This window comes from Scylla paramamosain, chromosome 3, assembly GCF_035594125.1.
Source record: "Scylla paramamosain isolate STU-SP2022 chromosome 3, ASM3559412v1, whole genome shotgun sequence".
NCBI classification, from domain to species: Eukaryota; Metazoa; Arthropoda; class Malacostraca; order Decapoda; family Portunidae; genus Scylla; species Scylla paramamosain.
Window position 1 is genome coordinate 15,763,127 of NC_087153.1, and position 24,015 is coordinate 15,787,141.

Here is a 24,015-nt window from a genome sequence, read left to right on the forward strand (position 1 = left end):
TAAATAGAAAATTAGCAATCTTTTGAGTTGCGGATATGATAAGGAAAGAAGGAAGAGCTCGAAGATATAGGAAATTAGCTCTCTTTTGTATTTCAGATATGATAATGAAAAAGGAAGAACCTAAAGATACAAAGAAATCAGCCCTCTTTTGGATTACAGTGAACATGATAGGGAAATAATGAAGAACCTGAAGATACGATTTTTTTACATGGGATATTTGTTTACATGATGAAATTGTTGACAAAAAAGGAGAAGCATTGCCCAGAAACAAGTCCGTATGCCGTGGAATCTCAAGCCAGACTCGCTGCGGTGATGCCTTGCAAACACTGATAAATTGGTTTAAATGGTAAGCATGAGAGGAGAGGAAGTACCCAGATGTTAAATGGATAATGAGATTAGTAAGAACACAATTTTTACTTACCAAACTGTTACATAAGACACAACGATATTATCCCTGGCGCCTGCTGTTTGTGACTGGTACCTATAAGTCTTTTTTTCTGATAACCCAGAGATAGTCTGTTTATCATAGCACTAAATAAACTTACGGCGTCACTTAGGGGCCAAAGAACGGAAACAAATTCCGCGAATTCAATTCCAATGTGGAAATACCCAAAGCGGTAATGAAATATGCTAGGCAACTAGCATGCCATGCGGCTCCCAAAGTCTCATCTGAAACCTGACCGTTAACTTAATGCAAACTAAATGGAATTGGTGGGTTCAAGAGTGAATGCAAAAATACTAACATAACATGATTCAAACGTTCCTGGCACAAAGTGACCGTGTTCATGAAGTATACCATATACATCCCTACTTTATAACTATGGAGGACTTTCGCTCTGCATATTATTCTGGTAGCAGTGTCATAACAAATAAATCGTTATTATTCCACGCACTTGACCATATTTGAATATAATTTAAGTATTTTACTTCATATTAACAGTGAGTGCTCGCAGGCCACACTCAACTGGAGGGCCATTTGTGGCCCGGGAGCTCGCAGTTAGATCAAACTCCTCTAGACTATGTTTTCTCTCTCTCTCTCTCTCTCTCTCTCTCTCTCTCTCTCTCTCTCTCTCTCTCTCTCTCTCTCTCCATAAATATAAACAACCAGACGATCGCTTTCGGGGGATGGAAAGCGACTTTACAAATTTGACCCATCACAGCACATATATACGGTATTTGTGTAGTCCGTATCCTACCAACGCACTTCTGTCCTATTCATGAACATAGGTTACTGTTCATAGGATCCCTAAAATTACATCAGACACGATAAAAAAAAAAAAAAAAAAAAATCAAGCCGTGGACCTCGCGCGACATCATCACCCAGTCGATTTGTCAAATTTTCTCTTATTGTTATTCAATAGTAATAAGAGAAAATGGGACAAATTGCATGTAATACTATGATAACAAAATAAAGGAAAACTTACACGTACTCGACAACTTACAAAAAAAAGTTTTGTCTTAGGAGGCGGCTAATAAACTCACCATATCAGATAAGATTATTGTTGCTAAATGGAGTACTTAAACCACTTATTCAAGAAAAATCCAAAAAGCCACATTTGGTAATTCAGGCTAAACTAAATATCCTTAGGCCAAATGTTTGAAAAGAAGCCAAAATTGAGGTTTTTGGCCTTAAAAAGGCCATTCTGGCAACTGAGTGGCAGCAGCTGGTCGTCACTTTCCAGTAGGTGGGCAGTGCGGCGACTGGCGGAGTGACGGTGGAGGGAGGCTGGCAGGTGAGATGCTGGCCTGACTTAGGACATTGGTTATTAAAAGTGATAATTAATGAGCAAAACACGACGTTAAGAGAAGACTCGTCACCATCATGTGACTTATTATGGAGTGTGTTGGTTGTATAATATAAGGTAATTACGTCGTGACGTAGCTGTGTTTGATGAGCCAAGGTAAGGTGAGATGACAGAATGGATCTGAGACTGCTGACGTGGGGTCACAGTTGTGTAAGTAGATGCTCACTTCAGCTGAATATATTATTTGATTAGTGGGCGACCACACACCCTACACGTCTTATCCTTACCATCATGTAGACCTGCATTTTGATTATGCTGCTGGTTCCTATACACATCAGTTGCAAAGTGCAAACAACGCTGCTTTTGATTTTGTTTAAAAAGTACCAGTGGCATAAGATAGCGACTTCAGTCGGTAAGGGAAATTTAGATTCAATTAAGTTAGATTTTGTTTAGGTCATTTCAATAACCAAAGGTTAATACATGGAATTTTGTGCGAGGCGAACTTGATAACATAGAGCAAGGATTCAAGATAAGAGATACAGTAAATCTTACCAATAGCGGCTTCTTATGTAACCCTCTATTGCCTCTCTTGAAGAGGCCGAAGTAAGCCGTATTTAGGGATATTAAAAAGTCTAAGGAGAAAAAACATTGTTTTGGAAAAAAAGTCAACAAACGGAATATCTGTCCCCCTTACCCAGTTACGCTGTCCTTATCTTTTGAAGTCACTAACCTTGCTAATTTGGGGTGGGGGAGCTCTGCCATCCATATTCCCCTCTATGCTATCCTAATCTCCTATCTTCTTGATCTATATCCCCATCAAGCTTTGGGACCTGGGGGAAAGCAGGATTTTAGGGTTAGGGAAGCCAGATTATGTCAAATTTGGACATTCATGAGAAGTCTAAGAATGAAATGCCATATTTTTAAAACTGGGAAACTCTACCCTAGCATAACTTTACCTAACATAATGTAACCTAACCTAGCTGGGGGCTTCAACCCCCTGGACCCCCCTTAAGGACACTAACCTAACTTAAAAGGGGGCTTTCCCCCCTGAACACCTCCCCCAACCTTAAGAGTACTAAGCTAATCTAACATCACATAACCTAACCTGACCTGGTAGGGCTTTGCCACACCTGGAAACTCTCTTAAGGACACTAACCTAACCTAACTAGGAGGTTGTCAATCACCACATATACATGTGGTAATTGGCTGAAAATAGTTGATGCATTGGCCAGAAGTAAACAATGTTTGATGACATTCTAATACATCATTAAAAGGACAGTTCTCACTGGCTGAAGGAAAGCAATACAAGAGAGCATGAGTCATTATATAATGAAAACCAACATACTAACACAAGCATTACACTGTATCCCACCAAGTGAGCCTTGTCGGCATGGACTTAGAATTTGTGATGTAGCACAAGACATGTCATGTCAATGTAACGTAACCATGCATGACCCCTAAACAAAAACCCCACACCTGTGTTGTACAGTGAGTATTCACCATGTGCATTAATTTAGCTGCTCCATGAGGAGCCACTCTTGGTAAGGTTATCCAGATATACAATTGTAATGATATACAGTATAATTTTACACAGCAAGTGTCGGAGATATCCAGGCTTTTGATCCCTAGAATGACCTAATGCACTATTGCTGGTTTAGCCATGTTGAAAGGATACTTAATGAAGAATTTGTAAAGTAGCATGCGTATGTGAAATCATAAGTAAATATTAATAGGAAAGGGAGATCACTGGGAAAGAGGAAAAGGTAAAGTTGGAGGTGCACACTGTAGCTACACATACCTTGGTGATTATCTCCATCTCACTGACCTTTGAGCATCTGGTAGATGATACTCCTTACCCAAGACACAGGAATACAGTGACATTAGGATTGAAAGGAGAAAGAATAGTAAAAAAGAGAAAATGCAAGAAAGGAGCATTAGTACAGCAGGAGCAGTTGCATAAAAAAGAAAGAAATGTATGGATCAGAAGTCAGATGTTCTGTGGCTTTCCCATGTAAATTGTTTAATTCCTGAATGTTTGGACATCCAAGAAAAAGGTATGAAAAAAATGCAGATTGTTATCGTCAGTGTAGAAGTGGATATGAAAGTCATTGAATGATAATAATTTGTTCTCCATTTTATTTGTTGCTGGGAGGTCTATGTGGAATTTTTGTGTTTTGTTTATTTGTATGCTGATTCATCTCATGAAATTTTATTTTACAAAACATTGCAGTCATGCGGGTAAGTCCAGGTGCCATCGTGTGGACATTGCTGGTCTTAGGAGGTGCCTCTCTAGTTGGTCAAGTTGTGAGAGTTCTAAGCATTGATGTGGATGAAACACTTCAAGATTATAAGAATGATAGGAACCAGTCAAGAGGACCATATGATGGTCTTGGCTCATCAGATGATCACATCCTGTGGTTTATGCAAGTGAGTGCCTCAATCTGAAAAGGATCTTGCTTTTCATTTTATGTAACCAGATTTTGAATGAAAAATGTTTCTTTAGTGTTTGCAATAAATGTACTTCATCTGGCCTTTTTTTTAGGAAGGAGATAAAAAAAATCAGGGGAAAATACTGAACACTGTACCTGCAAATTAAATTGAAGTTAGTAATACATGAAGACTAGTTTAGAAGAATGTTTGCTAAAGATAAAATATCACAAAGAAGTATAACACCTTTGGGACATAAGGAATATGTATCTGCATTTTTAACAATTAAATAAAGTTAATCAAGGATCATTCATTCAATCAATAAGAGCCCCACATTAATTTAATTGCTTATAAAAGTTCATGTTTCTTAACAGATCTCAGACCTTCATCTCAGTCTCTTTCAAGATTCTACCAGATCTACAGAGCTGATGGAGTTTGCCTCTATAACAGTGAACAGCATCAGGCCAGCAGTGGTCTTAGCCTCAGGCAAGTGGAAGGCAGTGTTGGCTTAATTTTGACATCAGGAAATGCTTGAAAACATTTGAGATCAATGTTCCAGTGTCTTTTCATACACTGTATTATGGTATTTGTTTCTTCTTCTTCTTCTTCTTCTTCTTTTTCTTCTACAATTGTTCTTGTTTATATAAATAAGTAAGGAGCAGTTAAGCATCCTGACAAAAAAAAATGCTCACAAATTAACTTGTTAATTAATAATCACTTAAATATTTCTGAACTTGAATTATAAGTGGTGTAACACTGCCACATTTTCAGCGCAGGCTTTACTTCAAATTATAGTAAATATCCAGTAGTACCAGCCTTACAAGATAAAATAAGAAAATGCATTAATTATACATATTTTTGCAGAGATTGCGCTATTTTTTAAACCTAAATTACATGATGCCTTGGCCCACCAGCTACACTGTTTCATAGATTATTACATGTTAAAAAATTTGTTTAACACATTATTTATTTATTTATTATTATTATTATTATTTTTTTTTTTTTTACTTTTTTTTCATGATTCACACACACACACACACACACACACACACACACACACACACACACACACACAAAATAAATACATTCCTCTCTCATCCATGTAAAGGAATTTTTACTGGCAAGCTTGAATATTTTTGCAGCATACAGCCTTTTTCCTTTCTTCGAACCCACTGTTACATAGTAATAATTTACAGTAATTATGCTTATTCACAAGTAATTTATTATGAAATGTTGTGATGTCATGAAGCTGTTAGCTATAAGGCTTTTTCATATAGTCATTAATTGTAGAAAAGGATGTTGTGCTCATAATTGTAAATTTTCTAGCAACAGGAAAACAGTTTTTTTCTCAGATAAAGGTTTGTTTCAGGTGATTTGACCGATGCCAAAAATGCTGACATGTTGGGTTCTCAGCAGTATGTAGAGGAATGGGCCACTTACAGTGATGTTCTGAAGAACAGTGGAGTTCTTAACAAAACTACTTGGCTTGATATCCGAGGAAACCATGGTAAGAAATATTTTCATATTCTGCATATGAAGATCATGCAGAAGTTATGATAGTACTCATGAGGGCTGTGGCAAAGGTTCTTAGGGCCAGTTCCACTGTCTTTTCATAAGTTCCTGAACTAAAATGCTGGTTCCACTGTCTGTTATGTTTTTGTTTAGGTGCTCCCCAACCTCATTGGATTGTTTACCAGAGCTCTGGGGACTCACTGCTACCAACACTTTGTTTTTGTTATCAATGAATGGATGAGTAGAAATGGATGCTCATAAATCTAGTCATCTGTCACATTGTAGTGCTGTAAGAGTGGTAACTACACCCTCATCAGCAACAAAAAGGTGACATGGAAGAGGATAGTTGCCAGGTGTAATGCTGCTCACCATACAGCTGAGGCCAAGACACTGCACCAGCTGAAGAGTTTACATTTACCTCAGAAACAAATTAATATTTCATGGTTATTTATAGTCTACAGTATACAGATACATGCAGTAATACAGTTTAGCTCAAAGAAAGTGTTTCCTTGATTCCAGGATAGCCCAACTCCACAGAAAATACAAATTATATTTCATATTATTAGGTATATGGGTAAATATTTGTCTGTTAATCATGATATGATGTGGAATTTTTGGAAACTAAATTTATGGGTAATTAAAATAGTTAAAACAGGGGTAATTTCCTTTGTCTTTTCCAAACTTATCTCTCTCTCTCTCTCTCTCTCTCTCTCTCTCTCTCTCTCTCTCTCTCTCTCTCTCTCTCTCTCTCTCTCTCTCTCTCTCTCTCTCTCTCTCTCTCTCTCTCTCTCTCTCTCTCTCTCTCTCTCTCTCTAGTCTTCTACAGAAGCCCTTCAGTATCTAAAAGTTTCCATCAAATTAGGGTAGAGAATGTGACCATGTTTTCAGCAGCAGCTGTTTATCTTTCCTTTATGATTAACAGATACTGCAGTTAGCAATTAGTCTTATGTTTATTGTTCTAGCAAGAGACCAGAGTCTTTCAATACAGATGAATGGATAAGAGTACATGAAATATTTTCATTGCCAGAATTTTCATATACATAGGTTATGTAGTGGTGAGTTATGATTCACACTGAAAAACAAATACCTAAATAGCTTTGCTTTTGCTTTTACCATTGAATATTTGTTATTGTCATAATTAACAAAAAAATGTGCTGTCATTGTTTTACAGACAATTTCAATGTGCCTTCATTAAGAAGTGAGGAGAACTTGTATCAGCATTATAGTGTCCAGGGGCCTCATCATTCTCGCTCCTACAGTTACACTCTCAAGCAAGGTGGCCAATCTGTAACGTTCATAGCTGTTGATGCCTGTCTTCTCCCAGGCCCAAGAAGACCATTCAATTTTATTGGTAAGGTCTTGTATTCTCATTGCTTTAATATATTTATCCTATTATGTATTTTATCTCTTCATTTCTTATTCTGTCCCTCAGTGTTACTTCACACTTTGTTTCCATTACATTTAACTTTTTTCTCCACTACTCCCATGTTCCATGTTTCAGCACTACACAGCAGTGAGCACCACTATTCCCTCATATAACCCTCTCTTTACACTCATACACAGTGTATACACAGTGTCCTATGTTCAAAGAATCTTTCTTAGTCCACCAAGTACTTTTCCTGCTTCTTTCCCTTTGCACTCCATCTTTGTCTCGACTTTTTCTATCCATTTTAACTGTTGATCCCAAATACTTTAAATAATCCAGCTGTTCTTCATTTAACTTTGCATTCATCTTTTCACCACCTACCTCGAGCATTTCATAACTTTACTTTTTACACTCATTAATATTCAGCTTCCTCATACAAACATGTCTAAAATCCTCCTCCCATCTTTTCAACCTCCTCTCTGCTGGATTGGTAAATCAACATTGTTAATATGGTTTGGGCATGTGGAAAGAATAGAGGACAGTGAAATAGTGGAAAATAATGTGCACAGGGAAAGGTTAAGAGGAAAGCCACACCTGGAGTGGATTAACTGTGTGAAGAGAGTACTGAATGAGATAGGAGAGACTGTGCAGCATGCAAGAGCAATTGTGTATGATGGAGGTGAATGAAGAGACAGTCGTGAGTGCATAAAAATTACATGGTCTCATCGACCCTTAGGAGAAGGTGTGAGTGCACTTGGTAGGGTACATTGGCATATGGACCCAGTTAGAGTGCAGGGCACCCTGTAGGAAGCACTCTGCATCTGCTGTGGTCTCACGATTGGAGTAAGTGTGGGATAGGGAACACTTTCATTATGAAGGGGCAGGGATAAACCAGTGAATGCTATCAGGCCATGCTTTGGATGGGTGGGCCACAAGACTGTCCCTTTCCACTGGGAGCCGATGGGGCTATAATGCATGTATGGGTGTATGGTGCTTTGTCTGGGCTATACCTATGTGGGATTGCCACCCTGGTACTAGTTGGATTGATAGAAGTATTTTATAGAAAAATCCCTAACAGTCTTTTGCCTCCTTACTTCAGGTGTCATACTATAATTCTCTGAAAAAAAAAAAGCGAAGCTTATTTTGTTACTTATGGATGCATGCTGCTATGCTATAACCTGAATCATCTTCAGCAGTGTCAGATATGCCATAGAGAAAAAAGTAATGATCAGGATTATTTGCTATCATCAAACTAACTATGTATGGATCTTGTGTAGTTGTTGTGAATGCATTCAAGATCTTCATTAACTTAACTCAGCCAGAACCTGTCACCATCACTAATTTCTATGCATGTTATGTGATAGTGGCAGCATTCTCTTCAGTGTGGTATCAAGTTGCAAAAAAAAAAAAAAAAAAAAGCCTTTTCTTTCAAGACCACTTATTGCTTCACTCATACACCCTTCAAGTAAATTACCATGACTGCTGGGATTTAGTCAGTGTCAGACATGCTAGAGAGAGAAAAAAAAATAATCAGGATTACTTGGCACCTGACCAGCATAAGCCAGGGGGAAAAAAAATAGGCTCAGTTTAAATTGGTAAATGCATTGAGGTATTAGATTGAATAAGATGATTTTATAGTACAGTAGAGCCTCTGAACACTGATTTAATTAATTCATGTAGGCAATTTATATCCTGAAAATTTGTATGTATTCAGAATTAATTTCTCCCACTAAAGATAAAGGAAAATAAAACAAGGCATTTCATCCCCATCTGTAATGTGTAGAACACTCACAATCACTGTCATTTTCCACATAAAAGAGGAGGTATTTCTAGTAACCAACATCATTGAAAGCATGGTTTTTTTGTGTGTGTTCGGAGGTCTACTGTATATACACAGAAAAATGCTGTAATTTGACATTTTTCATATTCTTTAAGGAATGGTAACATCCTCCGAGATGCGTCTACTGGAGGAGTTTGAGAGGGCCAGCCGTAAGAGCAACTACACCATCTGGTTTGGTCATTATCCTACTTCATGCATCCTCTCCCCTGAGCCAGGCATTCGGCGGGTTATGGGTCGAGGTTTAGCTTATCTCTGTGGACACCTGCACACTCTGGCAGGTCTTGTTCCTAATATGTACACCCGACAACACACAGGCTCTCTTGAGCTGGAGCTTGGGGACTGGAAAGACAGCCGACTGTAAGTTTTTATCTTATTTTTTCATTGTTATTTTAGCCTAGAGATGATAAAAATAAGGAAAGGAAAGAAAATGTATGATGAAGTAAGTGAAACAGTTAGGAAGAAAAGGCTAGAGGAATATCCCAGGTGTTGAAGAAAGATTGAATAGTAAATATTTTGAGTGTAAAAGGATTGTTAAATAAGTGAGTAAAGATAGTTTAAGGAAGATGAATGAAGATTATGGATGAAAATTGAGTGGAATTTATATAAAAGTAACCAAAAATTATGCACTAAAAATAAGAGAAGGAAAAGAAACAAGATTGAATTTTTAATGACATGAAGTAAAAGGTGAAGAGAGGAGAATTTTGAGGGAAAAGGAATAACTAAAAGAGATGGACTAAATATGTTGAGTAATTGATAAAAGGGAAGAACCAAGAAGCATTAGTGACATCCATTAGTGATAGAGGATGGGAATATGAGCAGAATGGTTTTAAAAGAAAGTTGTAGGAGTAATTCAAATTTTAAAATGCATGTGGCACATGGGATATTACAAGTAATATGGTGAAATCCTGTTGATTGAGTGCATCTTGCCTTCAGGTTTGCTTGGGGAGATGGGGAGGTAGCAGGAGATTGGACAAAAACAGTCAGAATCCTTGTTTACAAATGTAGATATGAAAACTTTTGAAGAATGAATGGAAAAAGGGAGGAAATTTGTTTATTTATCACCTTGTTACCTAAAAAGCACTAATCACAACTTAAATGCACTATCACATCCTGGAGATAGATTTTTGAGAATTTCAGTGCTGACCACAAGATAATTTTGAAAATGCATAATCCTGTTTTTCTTTACAGTTTTCGCGTAGCTGCAATAGACCATGGCCTGTTTTCTTTTACTGATGTGAAGCACGCCTCATGGCCTGTTATCCTCGTAACAAACCCTAAGCATGCGCTGTTTGCTATGAAGCACCATGAGCCACTGCACCTTATCCAGGAGTCCACACACATCAGGTCTGTTCACATATGGAGGGCTTTGCACCCAGCCTTTATTTTTATGTTTTTAATTGGGTTTCACTGAATATAGATAAATGTATAATTTTTACACATCTTTTACATGAAGGTGAAATTGACTAAGGGCTACAAACAGCAAGGAAAGCTTTTCTTAATTACCACTCCCTGGAAATTTGTGTATAAAATCCTGAAGTGGATGGTCAGTTTTTTGAGGTTTCATGAAACTGTTATTTTTATAATATTCAAGTCCTAGGTAGATGGGGAAATAGAATCATGAGGAGAAGCTCCAGAGTTTACAGTCAGTAGGCTAGAAGAGAGAATAAGGTTGTGAGGAAGCAAAAAAGAGAAAGTTGGAGGTTTGGAGGATGTTTGCTAAAATGTCTAAAGACCTGAAGATAGACCTGAAGATTGTCTCTTTTTTGGGTTCAGTAAGTTTACTGTGCATATTTCATAAGGAGCATTATGGTGCTGATAGACTGTGTAAGTGTACTCTGTGTAGGTTCTTATATGAAAGTATAAGTGATAATGAATGTATATCATATAGTTTAGATGGTCCTGAGAATGCATTGTTAGAACATTCAAGTATTTAGGAAGTGTAACAAGCAAGGTTGGTGGAATGGATGATGAAGCAAAAGAGATAGAGAGACCCCAATAAGGAAAAAGTGTAGGAAGATCTAAGGCAGTAACATGAGTCACCAAGAAAGCAAGGAAAGAAGTCCCTATACTGCAGCATTGTGATCCTAACTTTAATATATAGTAGTGAGAAGTGAACAGTTCTTGATGGCTTGATGGACACTAGAAATTAAGAATATAAAAATCATTTGCTTGAGAGATGTGGATTCATTTGAGCAGTTTGATGCCAATAGGAATGCGTCTGGAGTATGAGGAGTATTTGAGATGGTTAAGTCATAAGGAGATGATGGATGATGAAAGATTGAAAAAGAGTGTGGAGAGTGAAATGGAGGTGACTGAATGGAATGGAGAAATATGTGAGTGAGGATAGTTAAAAGATAGATAGATATTTGGGAAATGAAAGGATACAAGGTAGAATGGATAAAGTTTGTTCATGGCTATCCTATGAGAGAAAAGAGAAGATGAAAACTTAGTATGGCCAGCTGTGCTTTTCTTTGCAGGGTGTTGGTTTGGTCTCTATCATCTATTGTGGAGGCCAGAGTGAGGATTGGAAAAGGGCCATGGCTTACCTTGACACAAGTAAAAGAGGGGCCTCTTTTCGTTGCATCTTGGAACCCACAGAAATACTTGGCAGAGCTTCACACACTTACGGTACTGGGCTCTTTTTGAATATGATCATCAATTATAAGTTAGATGCATTTATTGCTGTAATTTTGGATATCCAGAACATTAAAACTAGATTTCAGTTAGTGTTAATGAGATTCTTGCAGACAGTGGATGAACAAGATTTGTAAACAGTTTCAGAGGATTGTGAAAAATTTACATGTTTACAGAAGTGAGGTAAGTGACCCAAAAGTCAAAACTGTGTTATCTTTTGGAATTGGAGTATCAAGCTCCTGTGCATAAAGAAACTGCCTCAAATTGGAATCAAAAAGATCTTTAAAGGCTATATTTATAAAAGAATACATGAAAAAACTGATTGTGCCTTCCTCTCTAACTTTAATACTTCCATGCTGTTCTGAAGCAAAGGCAAGAGCTTAGCCAATAAGCAGCTGGCCTGTCCAAGGCCATATTTAACAGCTAGTCAGTTAGTGGTGTATGCCATCCCCTGCCTCCCACTCCCCCAAGCCTCACAGGTCTTTTCTTTGAAAGGAACAGTTTTGTGTGTGTGTGTGTGTGTGTGTTTTTCCCTAGCACAGAAGTGGATAATAGGTGTAAAAGAATTAATATTGGACCCTTATATATGTACGGATGTAATTGAGAGAGTGGTTACATACATGTGGGATGTCTCAGCTATCCCTCCTTGCTGGGGATATCAGCTCTGTGTAATAGATAGATGTTCTTGATGCCACAGCTTGAAACACAATACTTGATTATTTAGAGCAGTGATAATCAACCTGAGCGCATGGTACATATTAATTTTTCAAAGGGTAATAGAAGGTTGCATGACATGGCCACTGTGTATAAGAGTGTACTACAGTGTGAAAAGATGTCTTAGAAAAAAAATTGTGCCATGTAAGAAATTAATATAAAATGAGAGTAGACCAATACAAATTTGTACCAATATATTACACTCATACACAACTTGGACCTCACAGGTTTGAGATGAGGCATTTTGTTTTATTATACATTTAGCACCCATATAACAATTATTTAAGATGAAATAACTATTTTATGAGTTTAAAATAGAGACCTAATATTGTTATATATTTTCAGCCTAGAGAAAATTTGACATTCTTTCATTTATCAATTTTTTTTTACTTTTTTATATTGTCCTAGATGCTATGGTACATGAATTTCTCAGTGGCTCCTGGAAGGGTGCACGAGCTTAGAAAAGGTTGAGAACCACTGATCTAGAGCCTCTTTTCTCCACTTTTTTTTTTTTTTTTTTTTTAGGTATATGCAAAAGACTCCAGCGGCAGGGAGCAAACAATAGAGCAGCCTTTCTCCCTTGATGGCTCACAGCCTTCTTTTAGGTTCTGGCCAAGAGCTCTTCTCATGTCCAACGTTTCTATGTTTGTGAGTCTGCATCTGCATTATTAATACCATTACTAACTTTATAATATAATGACAATCAGTATCAGTACTGTTAATCTTACATTACCACCATTGTTCACTTGCAATGCATTTTGTACATCTTTGTTGCACATAGGTTACTAATTATATAAAAAATGTCTTAAATCTCTTGTGGATCCAGTCACCTCATACAGTACATTGCATTACATAAGGGGAATACCTCTCATGCATACTATATAGACAGGACTCCTTATCACTGCTGCTGTTTACTCTAATTCTCCTCCATCACTTGATTTGTTCACATTTCTTCTAGCACCTAGGAGGCAGTGGAATTTTTGGTAATCATAATTCACCACTTATATTCATAGCAGTTTGACTTATTTAGTCCTTTCTGTGATAAGTGATAGTATAAGTTTGAAGTAAGACTTATCAGTCAGTCAATGCATCCATTATATATTCATTCAGACTACATCAATTTAAATATGTAAATAGATTTTAATAAATTGGCACTTTTGACAACTAACAAGTAGATTTTTTACTACTTATCTAATGTATACATTAGACTGTTGACTGTGTTTTATTTCTCCAGTTCCAGTTCCTGTTTGGCATTATGGTATGTGTGTGTGTGCTGCCTCTGTGCATCCTGCGCTATGTTCACCGTCTGGCCCTTGGTAAGGCAGACACTTGCCCATTTCTACTGACTCATTACTGTAGATGACTACTCAGTGTGATTGAATGTAGGTTTCACATCTTGCCAGACATACTTATCCAGTTATTGTAAATATATTGTCAATCCACACTAGAGAGTAAAACGGTAAAAGTGAATAAAGTGGAAGTTGTAAGGCACCAGTAATTTGGAAACGAGCATGACCACCTAATTGTTGTAAATCAGAACCTCATCTCTTTCCTTTGTTTCAGAAAAGCGAATGATTCGACCAAGATTGAGATGGAAATTCTGCGACCTATGGCTACGCAAACTATGGGTCCTGGTGTCAGTGGACCGGCTCTTTTGGCCTCTAGTTGTGAGCGCTGTTTATGTGCCTGTTGGTAAGGGACTTTAACTGTATGGATGTGTATGCATGCATGTATATGCACATTTATTATTGTATCCATAATTTTTTGCTTGTGTAACATATGTCATATTAGAATCTCATGTCTGTCTGATGTTTTCCTTAGGTCATTGACAAATAAGTATATCAGGGTTGTGACTGATTTAGTGGAAAAATTAAAGTACATTAAAATTAATGTATTTATAAATACATATTTTAAATACAGCTGTATTTAGATATTGTCCAGCTCTGATTATGAATCCAGGAAGTGCTTATCAACTGACAGTTTATGACATGCAGAAGCTTGTAAGTAACTTTTTTGGATGCCAGGCTTCATCAACTGAAATGTGTGATAGTTGACAATGTAGCACATCTTTTCAACCATCACACAACACTTGTCATAGTCAGCCTTGCATGGAGTGTACATAAGAATGATTTACTTCCCTGCTGGCTGTGGCATACACACCATCACTGCATTAACAAAATTGCATGTCACAATGTAACACTCAGTTTTGGCAAAAAATTACACATAGATGAAAATGTGATCCTACTCCAATAGAACTTTGCTACAGAATTTGGATTACTTTGCCATGGACAACTGGGGAGAACTTTTTTCTGAGTATAGGGAAAAGTTTCACTCTACATCACACTGTTAACATCACTTGACTCCCACAATACATAGTTGTATTTTTGGCATTGATATTAGTTATGTGTGGATAAAATATATTTCATGAACATGCTTATTGATATGAAGTGGACTTATGTTAATAAGGACTCTTTATTTCAGGGCCATGGTTTGTTGGAGAAGTCATTGAAGATCATATTGGAGTAGTGTTTGCCTGGGGCATATTTGTTAATAGAAGCTACTTGCCAGGTTCATTGACATATGCTTATGGATTTTTCCAGGTAAGATTATTTAACTTAAGAAATGTAAGACTAACGAAAAAATGTAATTAGTGTAGATAAATATGTGAAGAGAGCAGTAGGTGCAAGAAGGACTTATGTGCGATAATATATAAGAGCATATATAAATATCAATTATTTTATTTATATTAGTTTAAATCCGTGACCCAAAGTATTTTCTCATTGGAATGCAAAGAACTATAATTTATGACTCAATGATATTTAGCTTCCATACTGTCTGACCTACACATTAATGCTTCTTGATTTCTTTTACTTCCTAAATCAGCACATTTCCTCCTATTTCCTCACATTTCCAGCTATTATTGATTTTGATTATTTGTTATGGGTCTTTCTAAGATGAGCTGTTGCTGTTACTTGTGGACAAGTTCAGGCAGTAGATTTAGTCTTTTATTGTTTTGGAACACTGAAAAATGGTACAGCATTGTTTTAAAATTTTCTCCTCAGATGCTGACCTTCCAGTTTCCTCTCATCCTTGCAGTTGCACACTGTGTTGAATTTAGGTAACTTTCAAATATTAATTAAGTAACTATTAGATGGGGAAAATTTGTATGCCCATATGGTGTATAATGGGACTCACAGCCTGCCTAATAATCATTGCTAAAATTATCTAAAGAACATGATAATGAAAAACCTTTGTCTATCTTTGTTTCCTTGGCTCCTTTGCTATCTGATATTTGTCATACATTATCCTGTCTTGAAATACTGATCAGAAATGAGGGCATTTTTTCCAGTAATGGTATTGATTATTATAAGAGGGTGTTTAGCCATCATCAGTGTAATTTTTAAAATCAGTTTCCATGGTCCAATGAATTTGCTTTCATAAGACTGAATTACTAGGTATTGTGATATTATATATTAGCTATAACTGAGAACTTCTTCAATTTCAGATTTTGGTCATTGTATGTTGACCCACTATGCAGCTTTCCTCGTTACTTATGCCGTCATGTGTGCCCACTTCTCATTGTCACACTGCAGGTGAGTGGCTCATATCACTGTAGTCTGTTCACAGGAATTGAACTGAGCAAGCCTTGTGAACTGAAGTGAGTTTGTAAACCTAGTGTTTATTGGCTGTTGGCATATATTTATAACTTAATTTTTTTACATTTTTTTTATTTTGTCGTTACGGTAATGTTACAATTATTGTGCTTTGTTATATTTCATAAATGCTAAAAGATACTAATAATCACAAATATTTAAAGGTGAAAATTACCATAAGATTCAGCCCTATCATATGAAATAATCAATAAAGAAAATGTTCAGTGAATGCACAAACAACTTTGCCATTAAATATGTAGCAGGGAATGCTGTCTCCACTCAGCCACCCATATATACTACCTCCTCACAATTTATTTCTGGTTAAACAGTATAATAAGTTACTTTTAAATAAATAGTACCGCAAAGAGGTAGGTGTATAGCAGCAGTGCTACCCGACTAACTTACTTGATAGCATTATCAGCTGCACATTCAATGGTATGTTTTCTTTATTGATTCTTTATTTCTTCCTAACTTAATAAGTATTGACTTGGTGTACATGACATTTCTTCATGATAAATTTTACTAATTTCGTTTTCCTACTCTCTGGATCTTGTGGAAATTTAGAATGCTGTTTTGAAACATGAAAAATAAAAAGACTTAAAATAATGTTAAACTGATCTAAAAGGTAATGTGAGTTTCCAGTTGCATGTAAATTTTTTCTTTCTTCAGATGATCACTGCTTTTTTCTTCTGGCTAGCATATGGAACTATGGCTCTCTTTTTGGGCCCACTTCGTACCTGGTCTGCAGTTTTGGGATTGATATTATGGTACCAGGCTGCAACTGTTCATAAAGATGTTTTAAGGTGAGACAATTTGAAGTTTCATTATATGGTATGAAATATGAACTATAACATAAACATATCTCCTAAGAGACTAAATTGATGTCTCTGGTTATGAGTGCCTTTACAATCATGGAGGATCATTAGAAAAATACTTCATGAGTTGTACAACTGTTGTTAAAATTAATTGAGCTTTACTAACTACATAGTTGATGAAAGCAAAGACAGATTGTATGTCTCCATATAGCTAATCATACTCATTAGCATGCAGCTGAAGGAGGCAAAGACAAGCATTTGCATAGTTTAGGACTTTGAGTAAGTGGATAATTTATTGAATAAGAAAGATTCTTTTGAGTAAGTTGATAATTTATTGAATATGAAAGGTGCCTGTGTTAATGATCTTTAGTTCTAATGTTTGGAGTAAGAGTTAGCAAGTGAATAAATCAGTCCATTCTGTAGAGTCTTTTTTTTTCCCAGTAGATAATGAAAAAAGTTTTAATACATTTATACAATGGAACATTTGATAATTATATAAAAAAATAAGTTTTGCAAGAAATTTAGGATTGTTTATTAGTGAGCTAAGTAAAAATATTCATTTCAGTTAATTTATGTACATAATCTAATTAATAAATAAATCATTACTTGTTTGAAACACTATGGCAGCAAAGTTGCAGCTTTTACTCAGGGTTAAACAGTTTTGTATGCATTTTTATATTGTGGAAGATCATTCCAAACGTATTGCCCCCTTTAAATAAGAATTTATTTTTTGTAGTTGTGATTACAACACATCTAATTTGTTTTTAAATTATGGTCTTACTTTTCTGTTTATTTTTTTAATGATCCAGGTCTTTTATATAATTCTACCTAAAATGAATGCATTAATTCACTCTGCAGGGAGGCTGCTCAGGTTTGGGTTCCCCAGCCCCTAGCCTGGGAGGAGGAAAAGAGTGAGAGTCAAGCACACATGTCCCAGAGCTCACTGTGATGTCATCAGTATTCCTTTCAATAAGGTAAACATACTCCATCACAGGTTAATTATTATGTAGTATTTATTTACATTACAAGAGCTTTCATCATAAGAAGTTATATACTTACTCCAATAAAGCATCTTACATGGACAGTTTAAGAGAACACTAGATCTATAAAGGATGTCTGTGAAGTAAACGATAAGGATGAATGGAGAGTAGTTGTAAATGTACAAGTTGTGATGTGGCTTTGAGGGTCTCTATGGGAAGTTTGCCAGATCTGCTCCACTTGGCTGATCAAGTTAGATATGAAAAAATGTGAATGGTAAAGGTGGACCATATGCTGTAGCTGCATGTGGCCTCAGTGCTCATTGCCATATCAATGACCTGTGTTGGATTGTGTCCCTTAACCTGGGACACAGGGCCAAAGAAAGGATGAACAGCTGGATGAGATGTGTACCATCTGCCTCAGCCCAGATTTAGACTGAGGCCCATGAATTGGTAACCAACCACACAATAAGTGGATGGGTCTGTTACAATGTTGTACAGTCTATGATGCAGAAAGACTTGGGTACACTGCATGGCTTATCATCTTACCATATGTTTAGTAAAAACGTCTCTTTCCACCAAGAGGCCTTAAGGGTAGGATGTGAGGGAATGTCTGGAGTGTCATCATAAGTGAGTGTGTGCATGTGGCACTTGGTCATGACCATCCCTTTTTCATAGGAGGATATTGGCCTGAAATATAGACTTTAAGAAATTTTGTGATCCAGTTATTAGTGCATTCAGTGTTGCATAGTTGCATTTTATATTTCTTTGTACTTTTTACACTTGTATAATTATTTATTCTGTTTGTATATATTTATTTTCTGAAATAAGAAATTCTCATCCAGCAGTGTCTTTACATAGTGTTCTGCATAAATCTTAGTTGTAGAGAGTCATGTGTATTTCAGTTGTTTGAGGTTGGCTATTCTGCTCAAAGCATGATCTATAGAAAGATTCTCTCCATTAGGAATGTAAACCATTCCTCATTCATGTCATACATATGCTCATTACACAACAGTAGGAATGTTTATACATTGACAGTTCCTTTTATGTATTCCTTTATTGATCTTCCAGTGAGCTTGAATGATAATATTGTGTATTAGGATTAGAATAACTTTTGACTCATCCCGCATTAGCTAGTCATAAGAGTAGCTAATATATAAAGCTACAACAGATTGGGACGACGAGAAACATCACAAGGTAAATATACACATTTTAATGGATTATTGTCATCTAAAGTGTGAGTCAGTGAGTTTGGTGCAATGATGTGCTGGACATTTTCCTATTCTGAGAAATTCTCAACCATCTGTAGGTAAAATATTTATTTATTTTTTTTTAAATATCCAGCAAGTCACCTATTGACTTGGCTGTGTTTGATTGTGGATGTAGTTGATAAACTTTTAATGGAGTGTGGCTGGTGTAGGGTCACATTTTGCTTTCTTCTGATAGGTGCCAGTGAAACCTCATTAGGTAACGTAGTGTAACTTTATAGTCACTGTAGTCTGTTATCTGCTTATTGGGGACCTGTGACAAAATAGGCATTGAGCCTGCATGTACCATTCTTTCCTGAAGTTTATTCTACCCTAAAAATGGTAGTTAATAATGAACCAGGTTAACAAAAAACTAGATTCACTACAGCCTATGATCTATTTGCGGGGTGCATGTGAAAAAAATAAAATAAATAAAATAACAGCCTGCATGCCCCACTCATTCACAGAGTTAAGTCTCTTAAAAGTAACATTTTTTAATAGAGCAAGTCAGTTAAAATCTAGATTCCCTATATTGTATATCAGTTTCTCACTTTGCAAAATTTATGGCTTTGATGTAAGAATAGAAGTTATTAACTAACCTCCAAAACATGTTCAAGTTTATTATAAAACTGTCTTTCAGAAATGTATGCATTCTCTTACAGTTACAGATAATGTATCTGTAATATGCAGGGATAGTAGGTAGTTTATGCCAGCAGTAAGTGGTGACTGAGGCATAATTTTCAGGGGAATCTCATTTGTGAGATAATTATATATGTAAATAAGATGCCATTTTTTGGAAGCAGAATTTACAGTATATCTTTATGCATTAGATTCATACCTTGTTAGATGGTTTGACTCATTGTAGATTAGTGGAAAATCATCCCTGTATTATTCACCTTTGTATGTGTGAACTTTGTGGAGGAACATATGACACTAACTTAACTTCCTCAGCTTTCATCATTCTGAAGGGAAAATAAGGCACATCTATAATGGCCATTTCACCTTTTCAATCCTTATACCCCGTGATTTAACTATGATCGATTAACTTGGAATATCATTTCATAAACTTTCTGTATCAATATTGTCCTCACAGAAAAGTTATAGTGCTTGAGCATGGCCTTTTTATCACATGTTAAAGTGTTTGACAAATATCTCACATTCTCAATCATAGCACAATTTATTTACCTATTTATTTATTATTAATATAGTTGTAGATTTATTTGTGTTTAAATTATTAGAACATCTGGTCTCTCTCTCTCTCTCTCTCTCTCTCTCTCTCTCTCTCTCTCTCTCTCTCTCTCTCTCTCTCTCTCTCTCTCTCTCTCTCTCTCTCTCTCTCTCTCTCTCTCTCTCTCTCTCTCTCTCTCTAAAGGTTTGGAATTGATTGAAGCAGAAAACATTCTATAAGGCAGCTTTTTATGCTTTTTTGTTTATATATATATATATATATATATATATATATATATATATATATATATATATATATATATATATATATATATATATATATATAGTGTCCCAAGAGGAAAATCACATATTCCCAGAAATGAAAGATCAAGTCATTCAGGAGTATTCTGTAGTCAAATACTTTTAACGCCATGGTTTAGAAGTTACATGACATTTTAACATGAACACTATCAGTGGGAAGTGGCTGCACATGGGCCGTCCTGCAACATCCAGCTGGTTGTTATTGCCATATGGCATTCATTATGTTTTAGCTATTATTTGTTACAACAATACACTGCATTCTTGAATTCAGTTATATCTTTGTTTTAATATTTTTTTAAAACATTCTCATGATGCCAACACTCACCATTGCTGCCCTCTCTTCCCCTTTCCCCACTCTCCCTTGCCAATTTGAGCTTGTTCATATTAAAATGTCCTCTAACTTCTAAACCATAGTGTAAGAAGCATTTGACCATAGAATATTTCCAACTTAAAGTGACTTGGTTTTTCATATCTGAGAATATGTGGCTTTCCTCCCAGGACACCTGATGTGTGTGTGCATATATATATATATATATATATATATATATATATATATATATATATATATATATATATATATATATATATATATATATATATATATATATATATATATATATATATATATATATGTGTGTGTGTGTGTGTGTGTGTGTGTAATTTTATGTTCTTTCATCTCAGTACTTTACTGACATTACAAAGTGCTGATTGTTGAGAATGATAGAATGAAAAATTGCTGAAGGACTGTAAGGCTCTTAATGGGCAAATGGTAATGTTAATTTGAGTCATGTATGATAATGTTGAGTGTAGCATTATAAAAAAAAAAAAAAATGGATGTAGTTGGTCATATGTAAGTACATAGACAGTCATGATGTAATTTTCTTGATATGCATGTTAGAAATTGGGGGCATTGTAATTTTATTGTATGATTATTTATTTTTCAATGGAGTGAAATGTAATGCAAAGCACAAAGATTAATTCATAAGCCATAACTATGCAGTACATTTCCCTGCTCTTTAATGAAACTTTCTACTTAATAATATGTGCCAATTTTTTTTTTTTTTTTTTTTTTTTTCTTTTTTCTTTTTGCATTTGATACATTGTACTGATCATCTTTGTTATTACAGAAGCATTCTTGAGAACTCTAGTCATAACACAGTAGGGTCTCGAATAGTGTGATTTGCAAATAGAATATTTCATAACAGGAAGTTGTGTGAGTAGATGTCAAATATTGCAAGCCACAAACCAAATTGGAAGAATCTCAATGAGAAACTGAATGACTTGAGCAAAAATCAAATAGCTTACCCTACATTATGATGGCATTGATGTGTTAGGCCTTAGCAGCTACTACCCAGTAGCTTTAGATTCTGTGTCTTCTGTATGTTTAGGCATGTATAATTAAGATTAAAAACACTATGATATCTATAACGATAATAGATACATACATGCCTTTCTCTTGCATCTAGCACCTTTCTCCCACATCTAGAAATCAAGAAAGCACTGGTTGGTGGACTGTCAAGTGCAGTGTTTAATAGGAACAGGTTTGATTGGCAGGTTAAAAACTGGAGAACTAACTGCTGATGATCACTGTGCCCCCCACAACAGTTTCATTATGCAAAATGAAGATGAAGGAATTAATTTTTGTGTGATTGAGAGGGTCAGACACAGCATGCTTAAGTGGTTCAGTCATGTAGAAAGAATAGCAGAAAATTGATAACCGAGTGTATACACCAGTGATAGATGTAGCAGGTGCTAAAGGATAATATCCAATTAAATGGGAAGACATAGTGCTACAATATATGATAGAAAAGGGTGAGAGGAGAATGGGGGATTTGAGAATGCAAACACAGGCATGAATGGAGACTTAAGTTCCACACATCCCCATGGGGAGTTCTTAGGAACAGGCATCAGATGTAGATAGATGTTTATTGGCTAATTAAACTCTCTCTCTCTCTCTCTCTCTCTCTCTCTCTCTCTCTCTCTCTCTCTCTCTCTCTCTCTCTCTCTCTCTCTCTCTCTCTCTCTCTCTCTCTCTCTCTCTCTCTTAAAATCATTGAAAAATCCTCAAGCATTTCCCAAGAAAAAGGTTTGTGATTGGCCTCGGAATTAGCAACCAAATCTACCTCTCATCTAATGTTGCCTGAGTACCAGACTTACAGACTCCTTTATAACTGCAGAAGTGCCACATACAACAAAGAAGAAAACTTGCCTAAAGCATTTTGCTGGTGTTAGTTCACAACTAATAAGAATGAAACTCAGGTTTATTTGATTTGGTAAACCTGGTCTATACTTGTTATTTTCATGGTAAAATTATAATGATTAGTGCATTGGTAATGAGGTACGCCACATACACCCCAATGTTTAAAGTTTTCCCTTGGATTTCAATACAGTGGGTATTAATCAAAGACATGTTTTTTGAGATCCAAGTATAGTGACCAGACAGTCAAGGCAAGCTAGAATTCAGTGAGGTGTTGGTAATCCTTATCATTCTGGAACTGTACAGTTACTTTAAATATCCTGACACAGGTTCATTGCCCAATAATAGCCTCTCATGGCCAGTATATTCCACTTTCACATCAATGTTTCTTGTGTATTCATCATGTTCCAAAGCTGGGCATAGCACATGGGAGCTTCTAAAAGTCAAATCTCTAAGAAAATGCATAGTATTTGGGCAAGAAAAACATGGGCTGGGAACTATTCCCATGCTGGCTCTAATGATTTTATTTTTGTTTACTTATTAATTTATTTATGTATTAACTGTGGAATTAGTGTAAATTTAGTGTTTTAATTTCTTTCTTATCTTTCTTTCTTTATATATTTATTTATTTATCTATTTATATTCTTGCTGATAGGAATTTTGTAAATCACCTTTTTTTTTTTATAGTGATCATCAGAGGTTACTGACCATTTCAAGAGAGATGGAGTTTTCTCTATAATAAAAATTCATCTTCATTGCTGTGAAAGCACAAGACATAATATAGATGTATCAAATAGCACACACACACGTACATTCTGAAGCTACTCGAGACTCTACTGTACTGCAGTGTAGGTATACTTGGCATTTCTGGTAACTAAAACAAGTACCATTAGGTAAGAACAAAAATAATAAAGAAAGCCACCTTGTAATCAAAATAAGACCTGCCTATACTCCAAGCATGCTGTTCATTCCTGTGATAATGTAGTGCTTAGTGTTGTAGCCTACATATTAGTATATATTGTGCTCCAAGTGATATGAAAAGACAAAACTAATAATGTATGAATCAAGGAGTGGATTATAAATAAAATGTTGATTATCTCTTAAATATATTTTCTTTCCATCTTTTGTAAATGTGCACAATATTTTTTGTTGAAAACCTATTATATATATATATATATATATATATATATATATATATATATATATATATATATATATATATATATATATATATATATATATATTGTAAGAGATCTGGCTAAACTAAATGAAAAGAGTAAGTACTCTCTCTCTCTCTCTCTCTCTCTCTCTCTCTCTCTCTCTCTCTCTATATATATATATATATATATATATATATATATATATATATATATATATATATATATATATATATATATATA

General features: G+C 35.6%; 1 protein-coding gene across 5 annotated transcripts; it reads left to right on the forward strand.

Annotated features, from left to right (window-relative positions):
* Window positions 1-1,589: 1,589 nt before the first annotated feature.
* LOC135091304 (transmembrane protein 62-like) lies at window positions 1,590-23,720 on the forward strand. 5 transcript variants are annotated; one of them, XM_063988831.1, is made up of 16 exons: window positions 1,590-1,733; window positions 3,976-4,172; window positions 4,547-4,658; window positions 5,542-5,679; window positions 6,856-7,035; window positions 8,986-9,247; window positions 10,079-10,234; window positions 11,350-11,518; window positions 12,764-12,886; window positions 13,473-13,554; window positions 13,802-13,930; window positions 14,720-14,838; window positions 15,301-15,356; window positions 15,744-15,831; window positions 16,561-16,694; window positions 17,565-23,720. In XM_063988831.1, exons 2-16 carry the CDS (start codon window positions 3,978-3,980, stop codon window positions 17,653-17,655), a joined length of 2,034 nt encoding a protein of 677 aa, XP_063844901.1. In that variant the 5' UTR covers window positions 1,590-1,733; window positions 3,976-3,977; the 3' UTR covers window positions 17,656-23,720. The 5 variants fall into 5 exon arrangements, with proteins under 5 accessions (XP_063844901.1, XP_063844910.1, XP_063844920.1 ...); XM_063988840.1 differs by having other exon boundaries at window positions 1,720-1,862; XM_063988813.1 differs by lacking the exon at window positions 1,590-1,733 and adding an exon at window positions 3,328-3,799.
* Window positions 23,721-24,015: the final 295 nt, after the last annotated feature.

What these genes read in the sequence shown, in the direction of transcription:
- LOC135091304 (XM_063988813.1), top strand. Translation starts at nt 3,721, where the DNA reads ATGGATCAGAAGTCAGATGTTCTGTGGCTTTCCCATGTAAATTGTTTA. An exon ending in AAGACCATTCAATTTTATTG is followed by an intron (nt 7,036 to 8,985) that starts GTAAGGTCTTGT and finishes ATATTCTTTAAG; the next exon opens with GAATGGTAACATCCTCCGAG. An exon ending in ATGCTTATGGATTTTTCCAG is followed by an intron (nt 14,839 to 15,300) that starts GTAAGATTATTT and finishes TTTTCTCCTCAG; the next exon opens with ATGCTGACCTTCCAGTTTCC.